General features: G+C 41.7%; 1 protein-coding gene across 3 annotated transcripts in view; it reads right to left on the bottom strand.

The window, feature by feature from the left end:
- Positions 1-4974: 4974 nt before the first annotated feature.
- ARID5B (AT-rich interaction domain 5B) overlaps positions 4975-16993 on the bottom strand; it is a 174797-nt gene continuing 162778 nt past the window's right edge. For all 3 annotated transcript variants that reach the window (XM_019538636.1, XM_019538637.1, XM_019538638.1), the window contains 2 exons: positions 16617-16815; positions 4975-10935 (listed from right to left, as the gene is read on the bottom strand). In XM_019538636.1, coding sequence (XP_019394181.1) covers positions 8785-10935; positions 16617-16815 — 2350 coding nt within the window. In that variant the 3' untranslated portion in view covers positions 4975-8784. The remainder of the gene's footprint in view (positions 10936-16616; positions 16816-16993) is intronic.

Raw genomic sequence — 16993 nt, 5'->3', positions numbered from 1 at the left:
GAACATACAGGGGAAAGGGCTCCAGAGCTGCTCCTGCCTGGCTCCAGCTGGTTGCACATGGAACCAGGCTCAGCTACAGATAGCAATGCCAGCAGCATGCAGATAAGTTTCCTTTCTTTCCCCTTCCCTCCCCACCCCCCAGTGTCTGTTCCCAGACTAGCAGGGAACACTGCAGGGTTGGGGGGAGGACTGGGCAGGCACCGACCCACTGCTGCCTCTGTCCCTGGCTTAGCCCAGCTCCATGTGGAGCCCTGCTGGAGCTGGCAGGAGTGGCTCTGGAACATTTAGACTCCACCTCTGACCCCAGGGCAGCCAGGCACAGAGGCACTGGTGAGCAGAGAAGAGGAGGGAGGAAAGGGAATGTACCACTGAGCCCAGAGTGGAAGGGATGTCATATTTTCTTCTGGGACTTAAGAAAAAGTCCTTAGCCACTGCTTTCACAAAAGTGGGGGTGTGCCCGTGCCACTTCACCTCCTTGGATCCACCCCTGACTCTGAGCATAAACAAGACTTTAGTCAGGCTCAGATGCTTTGCTTTCATCTCAGCTCCCTCTGTTGTATGGATTAAGCCTGCAAATTTTGCTGCAAAAACAGAGCTTTACTAGTGGCAGGACTGTAAAGCCAGCGCAGCTGCAGAAGTGCAAACTACTTCCTGTATTAACAACTTTGAAATACACAAATGTAGCCCTCTACTACTAGCTTGTTAGTAGAGAAAGTTTACTGGAGTATATTTCTATAGAGTCAGTTCACATTTCTGTTGTGTACAGTACATGAAGAGTTCTAATTTGTTGGTCAGAATGGTCTTCCTCACTGATATATTTTGTGTATAATAAAAACCCTTTTCATGAGTTCCAAACATCAGGTAGAAGTGAGCCCTTGACTCAGCAAGAAAAGCAAAAGGTGATTTGAACACGAGAATGGGTTAGCAAGAATGGAAATAGAAACAAAATCGGACAAAAATGCAGCTAGTACAAGGGCCAGGATCCATAGACATAACATTTTAATATTTGATGTGTATCTGCTAAAATTACCCCACACTTTAATTATACTCAACCTCCCTTCGAGAGATAAATAGTCTTTGAACTAAAACACGTGACTGAGAGCTAGGATCTGAATGGTGTTACCAGCTTTACTGCAGATTTACAGAATGATTAGTAGTTAATCACTTACACTGGTATTTTCAAAGATGCCTAAGGGAATAATAACTGGGATTTGGGTGCTGTTCTTCTTTAGGCTGCTTTGAAAAACACTGCCTTTAATTTATGTGGACAATCATAGGTCTTTGTTAGATATGCACAGATAACCCACATTAGTGTAGCTTGGAATTGAACCTTCGCTCAGTGAACTGTTCCTTTGTCTTTCCTATTTTTGTATTCAGTTGTATCTGGGGTTGTAGCCGAGACATTCTAGTCTTTGAGGCAATTGCAAGAGTTTGGCTCTTTCCTTTATAAGGAATCGTGGGAGAGGTTTTTAGATAGGGTTACCATATGTCTGGGTTTTCCCAGACATACAGGCGACTGAGGGGGGCATGGAGGGTAAGTCCCCCCCCCCCAAGATTGGCACAGAAGTATAGGTAGCGCCAGATTTAGGCACAAGCTAAGAAAGCTGCAGCTTAGGGCCTCACATTATGATGGGCCTCTAAACTAACCCCTGGACCAGAAGTGACCACAGACCCAGAGCTGGGCGAAGAGACCACAGCTCCTCCTGCAGGGCCCATGGCAGCTGTGGTTGAGGTTTAGGCCCACCCCCCCTGCCCAGGGGGTGGAGGCAGCTTTACACTTGTTCCGGCCAGAAATTCCAGCCACAGGGCTCCATGTGGTGGTCTGCAGTTTGGAGTGGATATGGGGCTTTTGGCCTGTCCCTGGGCCCACCCACAAATTCTGCTCCCCCCTCCCCCGACTCAGGAGGCACCAGTCACCCTTGCCCAGACATGCCCTCTTTTTGGGTCCTTTGATCTGTCCAGGTGAGTTTTTCAATCTGAACCAATGTCTGGTATTTTGCTCTGCTCCACTGTGGGGAGCAGGGGGAGGGCAACTGAAGGCAGGGGCATCATGTGCTCTGTGTGTGAAGATGCTCGTGGCTAGGCAGTGTGGTAGGAGCAGTCCCAGCAGCTAGATCCTGGTAAGTCTGTGGGGGGCAGCGGTTGGAAGGCGAGGGCTGGAGGACTGTCTGGGTGGGGGTGGAGCGGTGGAGGGGATGGGTGTGGGAGGGGTGCCTGCCAGCACTGGGGAATGGTGTCTAGGTATGAGGGCTGTGGCAGGGCACAGGGGCAGAGGGAAAGCATCTGCCCATCCAGTGGGGGAAGTGGGTAGAGGGGCCTTTTGGGGGCAGTAGAGAGCTGCACAGCTGGGCTAGTGGCATCAGGGGCTGGTGCCCATGCTTGCAGGAATAGGGCACCTGGGAGACATTACTGGGGGAGGGGATGTAGTCAGGTCACCTGGTGCAGCACATCAGCCTCAGCCTGGGGGTGGGGAGGTGTTGCTACAGGTTCCTCTTCCTCCTTCCAGTTATGCTGAGGCCACACTTGTTCTGCTGCTGCCTGCATGAGCCAGAGCTGCTGCATTCTGGCCTAGTTAGGATGGAGGCAGCTGGAGGCCTCCTCCAGCAGGGCTGGGGGAAGCAGGGGGGGTTGCAGGTCAGGAGTGAGGGGCAGTGGCAAGGCTGGGGGGGCAGTGGGTGGGGAATGAGGGTCACTGGGGGGGGGCAGAGGGTTGTGAACCAGAAGTGTGAGGTACTGGCAGCACCAGAGGGCTGCAGGTTGGGAGTGAGGGGCATAGTTTGGCCCAGGAGGGAGGGGACTGCGGGTAGGGAGCGAGGGGCACTGGCAGGGCCAGGGGTCAGCAGGTCATGAATGAGGAGCAGCAGCAGGGATGGGGGGGCTGCAAGTTGGGACTGAGGTTGGCTGTAATCACCCCCAGGGCTGGGAGATTACTGCCAATGTAGTCCTGCAGCTGATGGGGCTCCTGGTCCCAACTGTGCCCAAAATCCAATTGTGCCTTTACCTACATGTGTAGAGGAGGCTTTATACACCCAGCTGAGTAAACTAGCTTAGTTTTAAACACCTACAACCCCATGATAAAGGGTTTTTCTGTGTAGATGCCAGAGGGTGGAGTGGGCCAAACTCAGACATAAGATTTAGCTATGTAGCAAAGTTGTGTGCATGCGTGTGTGCGTGCGCACACATGCATGCATGCATGCATCTTATTATTTAAGCACTGTAAGCCTCTTTGCTAGTGTGTGTTGTAGTGAAATTCACCCTTCCTCACATGAAGCTTGAATACCTTTGTGAGCATCAGTGTGGATACAGTGCTTCCAATCTGCAGGTAAAATATGATCCCAGCAACAGCTTATGGGGAAAACGGAGCAGCCTCTGCCCACAGAGCTGTTAGTGTGGGGAGCATGTAACCTTGGCCCTATCCCCAGTAGGTTTCTTCACGCTGCCTTGTTCTTAATTGACCTGAAGACCCCATCATCACATGCACAAAATGTACATCTCCTTCTGAATTGCTGCTCCATCTGTATGTCCTGTAGGGAGAGTTGTGGAAGGTCCTTTCCACTTCAGGCCAGATGATGCAATATATAAAATGCTAACTTTTCATATGTTAAAGATATCTCTGCATTACTATTGGCCTGTCACTCTTCTCAGAAATTCATAGCATGGTCTGACTCTTAGCATGTTGGCAAAGCTCTTTTCATTCAGTGGAACACTGATTTACACCAGCTGAAGGTCTGACCTCCTCGTTCTTTCTGGCATTTTCTCTCACCTTCCTACAAATGCTAATGGTTTTCTGCAGCTTTTTTTAAAATTGCAGTGTATACCTGGCTGCCTCATCTGACAGTGACATCAGCTTAGTCAGTATTGTTCAGTGGTGTTGAAGATGAGATGAGATGCCAGTTCTACCCCTGTGTTGGACATTCTGTTGCTTCCTTTGGGTGGGAAGTTACTTTGATTAAAACTGCTCATATGGTAGATGACTGAGGCTCAACTGATTTCTTTGCAACATGCTTTTATGTCCTCAGATACAAGGAGCTACTTGACTACAAAGCAGCATTTATTGTTCCAAATGGCTTTAACCATACAGTGGCACATGGCAAATGATACTGAATCCCTCGCATGAAGCAGCATCAGTACTCAGAAGCTCATTTTTGCTAGTTGCTGGGAATTTATGGGGCTGGGGCAGGATGGGGGGACAAGGGAGAAGTGTATTGTGTACACAGGGTGAAATGTACCCTCATTCTAAAGCTCATGAAATCATTTAAGCTAATAAATTGTAAGCATAATGATTAGAAAAAGTTTCGAGCAGGACCATGAAAATGGTCATAAGCATTGGGATGTGTTTGCTCTTAAGGCTGATGAGATTTGGTATATAGCTCGGATAGAAATACATTCTGTAAATACACTGAAGGAAATGATCTTCCCAGCCAGCTAGGATGGGAATGTAACCACGTACTGGCATTTTTCATTAAGAGAGTTTTCTTAGAGACACACCAAGATTTATGGCATCAGCTGGGAATATAACTAATGTGAGTTTTAGTTAGAACTTGTTTACTGTGATCAACAAAATCACTGGCTCTCTTTTGACTCTGAAATCGTTATTCTTGGTTGAGCCAAGAACAGATTCGAGCTTGAGTCTGCAGTCCTGGCAGTTGGAGAAATCCTGCTCTGAGGTGCAAACGGAGTAAATTTTCTATGGAAGCCACTGGCTGAGCATGACGGTTATCAAGTCAAAAGCTATTTTTATAGTTAGCCTAACCATAGCCACATTTTAATAAGAGAACACAGATACAGAGGGACACTGGGGAGGCCTATCTCCTCCTCCCCAAGCAAACTTGCATTTCTTTAATCTAATCATTTGCAGGGAGGGATATTTTCTCTAGAGAAGCCAATATAAAAGGGTTGAAAGGTCAGAGAGGATAATATGTAATCCCTTGTGATAAGAGCTGTTTACAGAACTAGTAATCAAACACAAAAGGGGACAGATAGTAACATTTTTTATTAAATATTACAGTGGATCAAAAAGTACAAAATATCTTTTGCTTGCTATGTGATTGGGAAACTATTGGCACATAATACAGTATCAAAAGCATTAATAAGTACAATTTGGAAAACATACAAAAATTGAGTGTTTATAGTTGGCTCAGCTTTATGTCTGGTAGTGTTTAAACTAATGCAAAGGTTACTCAATAACCTTTTAAACAGGAAACTATATAATATTACTGGGCCATTTTGCTATATACAAATAATCACCTTACAGAGCATATAGGCTACATAACTTGAATCACAAAAAGTATACAATATTTACAACAAAAGAAAGTTAAAAAAGTATAAACAGCTAGTAGAGTATGCTGCCATTATTAGAACATATTTAAAACTATGGGGTAGGGGGAAAACAAGTGAAATATCAACCACATTTACAGCAAACATCTTTGTAAGTGCTGATAGTTGTTTCAATGTAGTGGGCCTCGTGTACATGAAATACTTCGCATTTCTCATTAAGGTCATGACAGTTGTAAAATCAGATCAGTGACTTGTTGCCCACTACCAAAAAGGTGACCATATAGAACAATAAGTAAACAGAAATGAACTGTTCTCTTTGAAGGCACACGACAGAAAATGTTTTTGTGACCACCTAGAAACTTCCATTAGACACATCAACAAAGTAAGATACAGTACTGAAGGACTCATGCACCAATTCATTAAGTTGTAAAGTCAATAGTCTGAACAAATGACGTTGTATGCTCTGATACAAATGGGAACTTAACTTGTCAAGAAACTAAATAAATAAAACAGATCTGTTGCAAAATGCAGTCTTTACAAATGTTAATCTTTTCCAGAACTATATTTTATTAAGAAATTCAGTTAGGTTCTATTTTTAGTTTCTGTTTCCTAAAGTCAAACTCCATCTGTAACCAGAAGTTTCATGGATGTTGTTTTTGCTGGGTATTTTTTTTTTTTTAATTCTCACAACCTTTAGAATCTCAAATGAATCCTGAGCATAGTGCATTTGAATTGCAACATTTTCTGGAACTGATTCTTGGTAAATAGTTTTATGATTCTATTGCCAATTAGATTCCACAGTTTCCTTTGCAAACTTACCAATGACAATGGTTTGATTGCACAAAGAAAGTCTTGTGCAATTTCATTCAATAATAAGGCCCCTTGAACTCAAACAATGCAAACAAAGCCCCATTTAAGACATTTTTAAAAAGTAGTCCTCAGCCAATAGAGAATTCAATAGTCTTTTGAAAGATTTCCAAGATTTCTGTTAAGAGTTTTTAAACAAATAATGCACTGCTTCTGTTGGGGGGTTTATGCCATCATTTCTTTTTATTTGTCCTAATGTTTTGCCCAGAATATTATGAGCTTCCCCAGACAGAAACAGCTAGTTTCCTCATGGAACAAATGAAGAAACTCTCCCAGTTCTGCACTGTGTTAACATTGTTTTAACATTTTATCACTGTGCTGTGATAAAATTCCAAAATGATGTAATCAAAAGTGAAATCAGAGACTTGTAAACAAATGCATGATTTCAGGATGTGCAAGTTATCCTAAACAAGGGCATGAAGTGTTTGGTTTGCTGGTTAAATGGCAGGCATATTATTTGTGTTTGCTGTAGGTTTACTTCCCCCATAACCCTTGACTTTTATGTGATTCAGGTCTAGTGCAACTTTACTAGAGATGCCCTCTATGCCATGGCATCTGAGCAATCAAATTCATAATTTCATTTTCTCAACAGTTTGTAGAACTGAAGACAACTGCATTAGCACATTCATTTTGTAAATTCTACTAGCCTGCTCATCAATCAGTTAAATATAGTTTTACCATGGGAATATACAGTTTTTACTTGAAGACATTGGAATGTCAACAGTTGATGACTGTATTATTCTGGTTTCCACCTTTGGATATTACATATGTTATATTATATATCATATTTGGCTTCATATCATGGGAAATTATAATGAGATGTGTAGCATGCAAGGTATTACTTAGTAGTTTCCATTCGTATTTTTAACAGCTTTGCTTACTTCGTATCTGAATTGTAATTGGGATGTTCAAATCACAACTATTTTTCACATTGTCAGATACCATTGTTACACATCCATTTTTTTTTTTTTAGCTTCAGGGTAGTAATGCCCTTCAAAGTGAACATACAGTCATAGGAAATGTCTTTTATCATGAAAACCCAGCGCCTTCACTCATAGGCTTTTAACACTCAAAAATTATTCTCAGGGACACAGACTAGTTCCCAGCATGTATACAGAGGGCCACTGCAAAAGGTTCATAGGTCATATGTCCTTTGAGAGGCAATGGACTAGATTCACAGCTAGGGCAAAGAACCTCCCTTGATGGCAAGTAGCCATGCAGATGCACCCCAGCTAAGAATCTAGCACCATGAATGGGGTTTACACTGTATTAGATCTCTGAATGCAAGTGAATTCTGTGAATGACAAAGATTGGGCTGGCTTAGTGACTCATTGTTCACACTGAACCTGAACTTTGGGCTGCTTTTTAGTAGAGGAGTTCATCACTAGCCCATCTCTGTTTTGAGGTACAGGACTCATAAAACCTGCAATTAAAATAAATGCTGTTCGTGTTTTAATATTTGAAATTCTTGACATATTCTCACAAACCACAAATCTGTCTTCTGGATGCCCTTGTTATTCAGCAGCTTGTTGCCAGTGAGGTTTTGTTTTTTAGAATTTCTCTGGTATGCAGGAGGGTTTCACAGCCTAGGAACCGGTAAAGTATATAGTTCTGAAGAAATTCACAGACTATGGTATGGCAAAGTAAAATTTCTGTGGTCAGTAAAGCAGTGTAGGAGCCATCACAATAACACCAGTGAAAGTGGCAGGTGCTTAGCACCTTTCAGGATCAGACCAGAGAAAAAGGTACTTTGTTTGCATCATTGCACTGTTGTATTATCTACAGTATGTTTTATGTTGGTTAAGAGTCATCTGAACCAGTTGCCTCAGTTTGTAAACAATAACATTGCCACACACACACACACAAAAGCTGCTCAAAAGTATAAGAACTGGAAAAATTACAAACACATACAAAAAAAAAAAAAAATAGGACAGCCACAGCCTTTTAAAAAGTTGCAGATCAAAGGATACTGTTTAATTAAAAAAAAGATGCAGAATATACTGGACAAACAAAACTTAATTACGTTATAAATTACGTTACTGAATGCGACACTGGTAGTTTATGAAGAGGGTATGTACAGTCAAATTAAACAGTGTTTACCTTTCTGTTCTAATAGTGTTAAAAGGAAAAAAAATCTATTGCAATTTGACTATACATTGCATTGATTGAACATTTAGTCAGGAAAAATTACCCCCTACTCCCTCCAAAAAAAGCACATCTAATGACTGTATGCATTTCCTGTCTTGCTCTCCTTTTCAGATTCATCACAAGTTCTTGCCTGTTCTGAAACATGCTAATTGCCCTAATTCTATGCTCACTCAATACAACTGCAAATGTTGATTCTGACCTCAGCAAGACCAGATTCAAGCCCATTGGCTTGCTCTGATCTTTTGCTCTCCATATGTGTAAATCCTCTCAGAAAACTAGTATGCCAAATGAAATGTTTGGGAAATAGATGTGGAAGCCAGAATTAAGAACCAAAAAGTAGGAGTGTCTCAGTTAAGTATGAAGCACCTAGCTAGGCTGGATGAGACTGCATACTGGTTAACAAAAATACTGATTTCTAATTCTGCAAGACATTATCACAGGGGAAGGAATGTAGCTAACTTAACATTTTTTTCAGACACTTTTTAGGGGGCTTTACAGTTTTGTGCTAGGATGTACAGAAGACAGCTGAGAAGGTGGAAAGGCAGCTTGAGGATTTATGGCAGCTAAAGGATAAATGCTGTTGTGCAAAAGGTCACCATATGAACTTCCTACAGGTGTTGCTGCAGCTAAGTGTCTATAGAGATGCTGAGAATTTCCAGGGGATGTAAGAAATTGTCTTTGCACCATGAAGGAATGAAGAGCCAAAGGCTGCATTAGTGGGGAAAGCACGGTCTGATTTTTCAAGTACTGCAACGGATGAGAGTATCCAGCTGGGAGGCGATTGTTCAGCCCCGCACAGAGGGTTCCTGGGTACAAGCCTGTGAAGATGGGGCTGGAAAGGGGAAATTTGTGACTTTCCAACATGCTGCCAGAATGAATACCATGCACTGATTTGCTGCCTTCGCCCTTGTGATCAGCAATCTTTTCTTTTGCAGATGCCTCCTTTGGTAACTGCAGAGGAGACACAGCTCGGATTTTTTTTCCGGAAATGACTTTGTCCAAATCCTCCAGGCTCCGTTTCAAAGGCCGAGCTGCTCCAATGGTTTGGGGGCTAGTTTTGCGGCTCATAACGGGATGGACCATCCCCTCCATCTTTCTCAAATTCTCAAGCCTCTGATTCTGCTGCTTTCTGGATCTCTGAAGGGATTCCACATGCTTTTTAGATGCTGCCATGGTCATTGGAGAAACGTGACATGCTTTGGGATTACAGTCTATGCTGCTTGCAGCTTGGAACTGGGAAATACTTTTGTTTTCTTGCTGCCCCACTGATGAATGGGGGAGGCTGGATCCAGGAGCCTTAACAGTTTGTTTGTGTATGCTCTTTGGAAGACTCAAGTCTGTTGGCTGATCATCTGAAGAGGCTTCCACTACAGTCTTTTTTTCTTGCTGATGCAAAGATGGGTGATAATTTAAATGTAGGTTGTCTTGGTGTTTGTGTTGAGTAAAAGTAGAAATATTTTCGGAATCTCTGAACATGTCCCGGGGGAGGTACTTTGATGTCTGTTCATTATTAAGGTGGTGTTCTGTATGCTTATAAAGGCTGTGCAGATGAGGAGATGAATAAAAATCTGCCAAGAAACTGGGCACATGGGAATGCTGCAGTGCCCTTTTCTCACTCATTTTATCTTTGCAGTCCTGGAGATTTAGCTTCGGTATGTATGATTCAGCAAGAGAGTTGAGGTGATGTTTAGAAAAATCACAACGCTGAGGATCTGGTTTGCTTAATAAGTCATGCCTAAATACTTCATTAATAGATTTCCTTTCTTCTGAAATCTTGCTTTTAAAACTTTGTACGTGTTGTATTACTGATGGTCTATTAACTGCTACAGAATCGGAATTAGGAGTGTGGGGAGCCTGTGCTATACTTGAAGATAGTTCATCTCTATTGTTTAATTTCTTTTTGCTAATCAAAGGTGGAGGTGAACCATAAGGATAGCTACATGACAGGGCTGCCCCACTGACCTGAGATAGAAGTTTTTTCTTTGCCAGTGGTGACATGATGCCTGGATTACCCTTCGAATAGAGTAGTGGTGTGTAACTAAACCCGGGATCATCATGAATGGAACCTGGCAGCTCCTTTTCTTTGAACATATCAAAATTCTGTACCACGAGAACTTTAGGGGTTTGCTTTAGTGCATTATGTATATCTTCATTTCCTAACTGATCCACTTTCACTGTGCAGTTTGCAATGTAATCAGCCATCTCTGGCAATTTATCATCTTCCATGTCGTTTTGACTTGGTAACTGTACTTGTATTGCAGGGAAACCATGAAAGGGTGTTTCTGGAGGCTCCTTTTCTAAGCTGTCTGTAAAACCATGTGCCCTTTGTTCTGGTTTTGTGTCATCCAGGGCATCTGGTGGGGTGCATAACTGCTTGTTGACAGTGGCATCCAATGTGGTGTCTTCTTCAGGGGGTACAGCAATACTAGAAAATGAGGATGAGTGCTGAACATCCTCCTGGGCTTTATCGCTGTTTGAAGTGCTTTCCATCAAGTCCTCCTTCTCCAGGGAGCCCAGCCCTGCTGCCTCTGGTAAGAGAGGCTGGTGCCCTTCAACATGCTTCTTCATCTCTCCCACTTCAGGAGGCTCAGATAAACCTTTCTGGTCTGAAATTTCTTGATTCTTCTCTTGTTCTGATGAGACCTAATAAAATATTTCAATAGACAGCAATAAGAATGTAGTATGTGTTGACTGATTGTTTATAAAATAAAATACAGGCAAACAGTGGCTGCTTTTTAGAAATGTACTTGTCAATCAGCCTGCTGAAATGTGAAAGCTTTAATACCACATATCAGACCCAAGCAAAAAACTCCCAGAAATGAGGTGGCCCAGAAACATGAAATATACCCATCTCTGGGTCTAAATAAGAAGCGTCCAAATAGCAGAGGTTTGTAACCTGCTTAAAAAGAATTGGATCAGCTGGTGATTTGACCAGTTAATTTAATGCTGCAGTTGTCTTGTTTTAAAAATCAATTATCTGAAAGGATAATAGTGGTTTTCACAACACAATTGAGAAAGATACAAAACCTTCCCTCAATAGCCAAATCCACCTTAGGAACCTATAAATGAGTCCTGGTTAGCATGTCTTATGACTAGATTTCCAATATAATCCCTTCAGTGCTTACAGAACAGATCAGTCACATTTGGTTCTACATTAAAATATCAAAATTATAGAAATGGAATGTTATGGATATTTGCAAATCACAGTTATAGTTTAACTAGGACATACTTTCTTATTAACAGATTAAAATTAAGTTGTCAACATTCAGAGAGTGTGTGTGTATAGTATTACAAACACAGCCTTTATAAGTTATAGTCAATGAAACTGCCGCTCTTTATGCTTCTCCATTAATAAAGCGTGTGTGCACAATTCACACTATTCATTCCATTATGTAGACAAATGAACTGTAACCCTGAAGGTCATTATAATGTTCCATCTGTGATACAGGTGACTGACAACCCTTTTCAAAATTGCTGTCATTTGCCTCTGACATGCGTTAGTAGAAGAAAGTCATAAAACAGTAGCATTGTGTGAGCGCTTTAATATTATTTTTTCTTTCTTTCTTAGTTGTAAAGATAAAAGGCATCAAGAAAGTTATTATATAAATGCTGCATTATGGTCTGTCATGTGAGGGAGGGATGTATGTAAAAAATTACAACTATCTTAAAGATTTATTTCTTCACAGCTGCTTTTAAATATTCCTGTATTGGGTTTTCCTATTAGTTACGGTGTCTGTTAGTCATTGTAACTATTTTTTTTTTAACTAATAGCTGCTTTTTTCAATCCAAATACCATCATTAGTCCTTCACAAAGTACTATCACTGGTCTCTTGAGCTTATACAATTACAGGAAAATACCAGACAGATGAGCAAAGCAGGAAAAAAGGACAAATCATATTTAATAACTCTACATTCTGCTCTTTGTTTCTGCTAAGCAATAGTTTGATTGAAGTTTTTGCTATTTTAAAGAAGTGCTCTGTCAGAGGCTAATAACATTTTATCCTGTATTTGGTTACACTGGGCAACTTGACTTTAACAGAACAAAGAAGAGAATAAAACTGAGTTAAACTGTAATACATTAACTCTGTCTTTTCCTAGGCATGTTTATGTGTAACTCCCACTTCTGTCCAGGCGAGTGGTGAAAGTGCAGTTGGAAGGACTGTACTCAGACCATATTGACTTTGATGTTACAAATAAAATAAAGCCAAATTCTGCCCCAGAACACTGCCTTCCTATCAGAAAGCCAGCATCCTAATATAGTGGAGTTTAACTTCCCCCAGATCAGGAAGATCCAAAGGGATATTCAAGTTAGCAGAGCTGTATATTAGGGCTGTGCTAAATGGCATCAGTCCATTTTGCCTTCAGTTTCGGTGGTTCAGTGGAACAGCGTTCCATTTTGAATTTCATTTCTATTCGAAACAGCTGTTCTGTTCTATTCCGTCGAAAGGGAAAGGCTCCGCGCCCCGCCCCCGATCATGGTGCAGGGAGTGGGAGTGAGCCCAACTGGACTGACTCTCTACCCTCCTCCCGACTGCAGCACGGGGGGTGGGAGTGAGCCCAACTGGGCTGACTCTGCCCCCCCCCCACCTGATTGCAGTGCGGGGGTGGGAGTGAGCCCAGTTGCGCTGACTCTCTGCCCTACCCAATCGCAGTACAGGGGTGGGGTGGGAGTGAGCACAGCTGGGCTGATTCTCCATCCCCCACCCTCCTCCACTGGATCACAGAGCTGGGCAGGGGAACTGAGCCAGGATCAGTTCCCTTCCCCCATGCTGTTATCAGCTTCTGGCAGCGGGAGATGGGGAGAGCCAGGGCTGTGCTCCCCTGTCTCTCACTGCTGGCTTCAAAACTTGAGACATTTTGAAACTTTTGAAACATTTCAAAACTTTTGAAATGTTTTGACTAGCCTTGTTTTGAGACTGTTTCGAAGCCCTTCATTTTGATTTGATTTCACTGTTTTGAGCTTGAAATTATTCAAAACAGTGTCGAATTGAAACAGCTGGCTAAATTTCACACAGCCCTACTATCTATGCAAAGCCTCTGAACCTGTTTGGGTCCTCGGTGTACCCAGCCTGCCCAACACCTTAAGATGTGTTACTAGGCCCTTCCCCTAGCCACAATTACACCCAGAATGCAGCCTATAAACAGGGCCCTAACATACCATATTTTCTCATTAACATTCAACATGCCTGCAACTGATGCAAAGCCTCCTACTCTAACCCTTTCTCCATTCCTCCTGCTTCTCTAGCCTTGGACACCATTATAGCTAAACCTGGCTCTCCATGAGCTTTAAGTACAGCTAAGTTTTCCTTTCCCATGTTAGATCCCCGGGGCATGATTTAGGAGCCTCTGGCCTAAAACTGTCACCATCTAAACAGCACAGATGGCCTCTGTAGCTTATGGACATGCTAGTGACTCCTGATGTGGAAAACCCTTCATTTAGGTAGTTACCTAGAATCTGTGCAGTTGTATTGACTCTGACCAGATTCTAAAGGTGAAGTCTATTAAATCATTTATCCACCTAATAGTGGGTCCCTTAAGAATATCAGGGAAAGGGAATCCTCCCCACTTTGCACAATGTGGATGCATTGTTTATTGACAGCTGGGAAAAAAACAGGATGTACAAGGACTTCAGGTACTAAATCTTGAGCAGAGCTCCTATAAACAAGTGCATGTCCTCTTTCAGTTCCCACATTGGGTATTCGGCCCATCCAGCCTAAGGATAATCAGCATATGTACACAGCCAATCTGCACATGTTTATGGGGGATGACAGCCCCCAATACTGCTTCATAAATAGTATTGGCTGTTGGGTTTGTCTGTTAGCATTAAAAACATCAAAGTTATAATCAGACAGGAGAGAATCATTTCAATACGGGAGATAAAATATTATAGTAGATAACAACTCTTACTGTGCAATTTAATGTCTACACTCTGCTTCTTTTCTGCAGCTTTTTGATACATAGTACTAAGAACGCTTTCTCCACACAAAAATAACTGCCGTTTAAGTAGCAGGAAGATTGAGATACAAAAGAACAAAAGTAAAGAAATTCAAAGTTAAGACTGACACACTATTGCTGGCTTGTTACATTGTGCTTTGCAGTACATATGGTATGTAACATAACTCACTGATCCGAGACCCCAGCAATAAATAACTAAGTAAGCACAAAGGGATAAATGAAGAATGGAATGCAAGCCTTAACTCTGAATTTCATTGCTTTAGGCAATTTGTGTCACAACTTTGCAGTTGCTTAAGCAGGTTTGTGTGCACTCTCTCCTTTATGTATTTTTAATCTGTAGTGAAGTTTGTCCACAAAGTTTCCTCCTTTAACATTAAAATAAAAGGGACGGTCTCTCTGTGAAGGGTTGATATGTTCAGACTTTTACGCTCTGTGGATCAAGTCATTTTAAATATGCATTCTAAACCAGGTAGTTTCTTCCTGGTCCCATTGTAAACCTGAGTTTTGGAGAGGGGAAATTGGAGGGGAAGTGTGGGGGGTTGGCACAGGGAGTTAACATAATTATAACAATTCACTCTATTTGAAGCCTTGCATTTGAGGTCTGAGCTACATGCAGATTTATCAACTTCACTATTTTTAAGTCATAGAAAGAAGAATTCTTGGTAGCTGTATCAAAACAGATTTTTCAAACCACTTAAATACAGTTCATATACATATACCAGACAGTAATGGCATCAGAGGAACTACTGTGGTCTGTTGACTACATAATGGATGGTATAAATGTTTTTTAGATGCTTATCTTCACACTATACTTGTCTGTCGCAGTACATTTTGTAATGTGTAGTATATTTCAACAGCTTAAGAATAGGCGTGTGTTTCAAAAGAAAGTTCTTAAGTAATGTAAGAGCACAAGCCCCATTGAATTTTTTTGTCACTCTGCAGATTTTGAAAATTCAATGAAATGTGCACATTAGTAGATAGCTTTATTTCCAGATATATGAGTTCAACTGAGTCCTTAGGCCTGTCTAATCATATAAGGAATAGGGGTGTGTGAAGTGGGCCGTATTTGATTTGGATTTGTATTCGGCCTGATTCGGGGGACAATAATTCGATTCACTGATTTGGATCACTGTCCTGATTCAATTCAGCCGACACTGAATCTGAAGATTCAGATTCTGATCTGGAGAATCAGCAATTTGGCTACAGACACAGCTTTATAGGTTTTGCGACTTACGTTGAGGTACCAGGCAAGGCTTGTGAATGCTGAGATGGTAGGGTGGATGGAGCATCTCACAGGAGTGTGGGGGGTGGGGGTCCCCCATATGCTCCATGAAGAAACCCAGAAGTGGACTGGAAGTACTTCTGGTCCACTTTCAGGTCTGCTGCCAAGCTCACCCCCGCCCACCCACCTGCGCTCCTGTGGAATTCTCCATCTGCCCCACTATCTCTGTGTTCACAAGCTGCACCTGGTACCTTGAAGTATGTAGAAAAAACATAAAGCTGTGTTTATGGCCAAATTGTCAAATCTCTCTGAATCAAATCGGAGGCTTCTGATTTGATTCGGAGAGATTAATGGGTCTCCTGATTCAATTCAGATTTGGAGATTCTGCTGCCGAATCTACTCTGAATTGAATCAGCGACTGAAGCTTTGCACAGCCCTAATAAGAAGCTCGACAAGGGATGGGCTCTGTATGGAGCCCTACCTATGGTACCAAGTCTAGGCAGGTGAATCTGTCAATGTGAAGCAGCTTGAAGAATAGAGGCCTATGGCAAGATTCCCATTAACTTTATTGGGTAATTTGTCTGAATAGTTACTATAAGAGCTGTGCCTCTTTTTTTTTTCGGTTTCAATCCAAAGCAGATTTTTAGACCTATTTAAAATCCAGGAAAAACTTTTTTTAAAAAATAGAAATGAGAATGCATCCATTTGTGTAATAGTGCTGCTACAGAAGTTACCATTAAAATTTGGTAATACTTACCACAGCATTATCAATGGTATTACAGTTCCTCCAACCCTATACTTAAATTAGGAAATAACTGTGGCAGCTGCGTAGCCTCCTGTTGGAAATTGTTGACTTTTTAACGGTGACCGCTTTATAATACAATGAACAGAAACTGTACCTCTTACATCCAGTCTTGGTATCCTGTTACCACTTCTACACAATATGGAACTCACTGGTCCCTGTTTATAGTGCAGCATGATCACAACACACAAGGACATTACAATTGGATTTCAGCTGCTGAGCAAGCTGAAAAGCCAATTATTTTTGGAATTCTCAAGTTTAAATGATATATTTTATCACTGGATTTTAAGCGATTCAAACAGTACATTTTTAATTGAAAAGTTACAAAGAGGGAAAGCAACTAACCTCAGATGCATCTTGGGGTTTCTGTGGATTATCTTTTTCTTTCTTACTCTTTTGGCTTTCATTTTTGATGCGTTTTGTTCCAGCCCCTTTTGTTTTAGTTTCTCCCTCCTGGGAACTGATATCCTGCTTCCGAGGTTTCACTGGAGGCAGTGGCTTATCTTCTTCTCCTTTAATAAATCTTTCATATGGCAGGATTAATCTAAAGGATTAAGGAACAAATAATTGATCAGTTTTTGCAATTCTAGCAAAGAAGAAAAATGTATCAGCTATGAACAGTTTATTTAATAAATCACATTTTTCTATGACATAAAAGCAATTTTGTAAACTTGCCCTAAATATTTAAGCTCAAGTATGATAAATCAACTTACTTGGCAAGA

This window comes from Crocodylus porosus, unplaced genomic scaffold (assembly GCF_001723895.1).
Source record: "Crocodylus porosus isolate Cpor-Errol unplaced genomic scaffold, CroPor_comp1, whole genome shotgun sequence".
NCBI classification, from domain to species: domain Eukaryota; kingdom Metazoa; phylum Chordata; order Crocodylia; family Crocodylidae; genus Crocodylus; species Crocodylus porosus.
The sequence above is the reverse complement of the archived record's forward strand: the minus strand, read 5'-3'. Positions and strand labels throughout refer to the sequence as shown.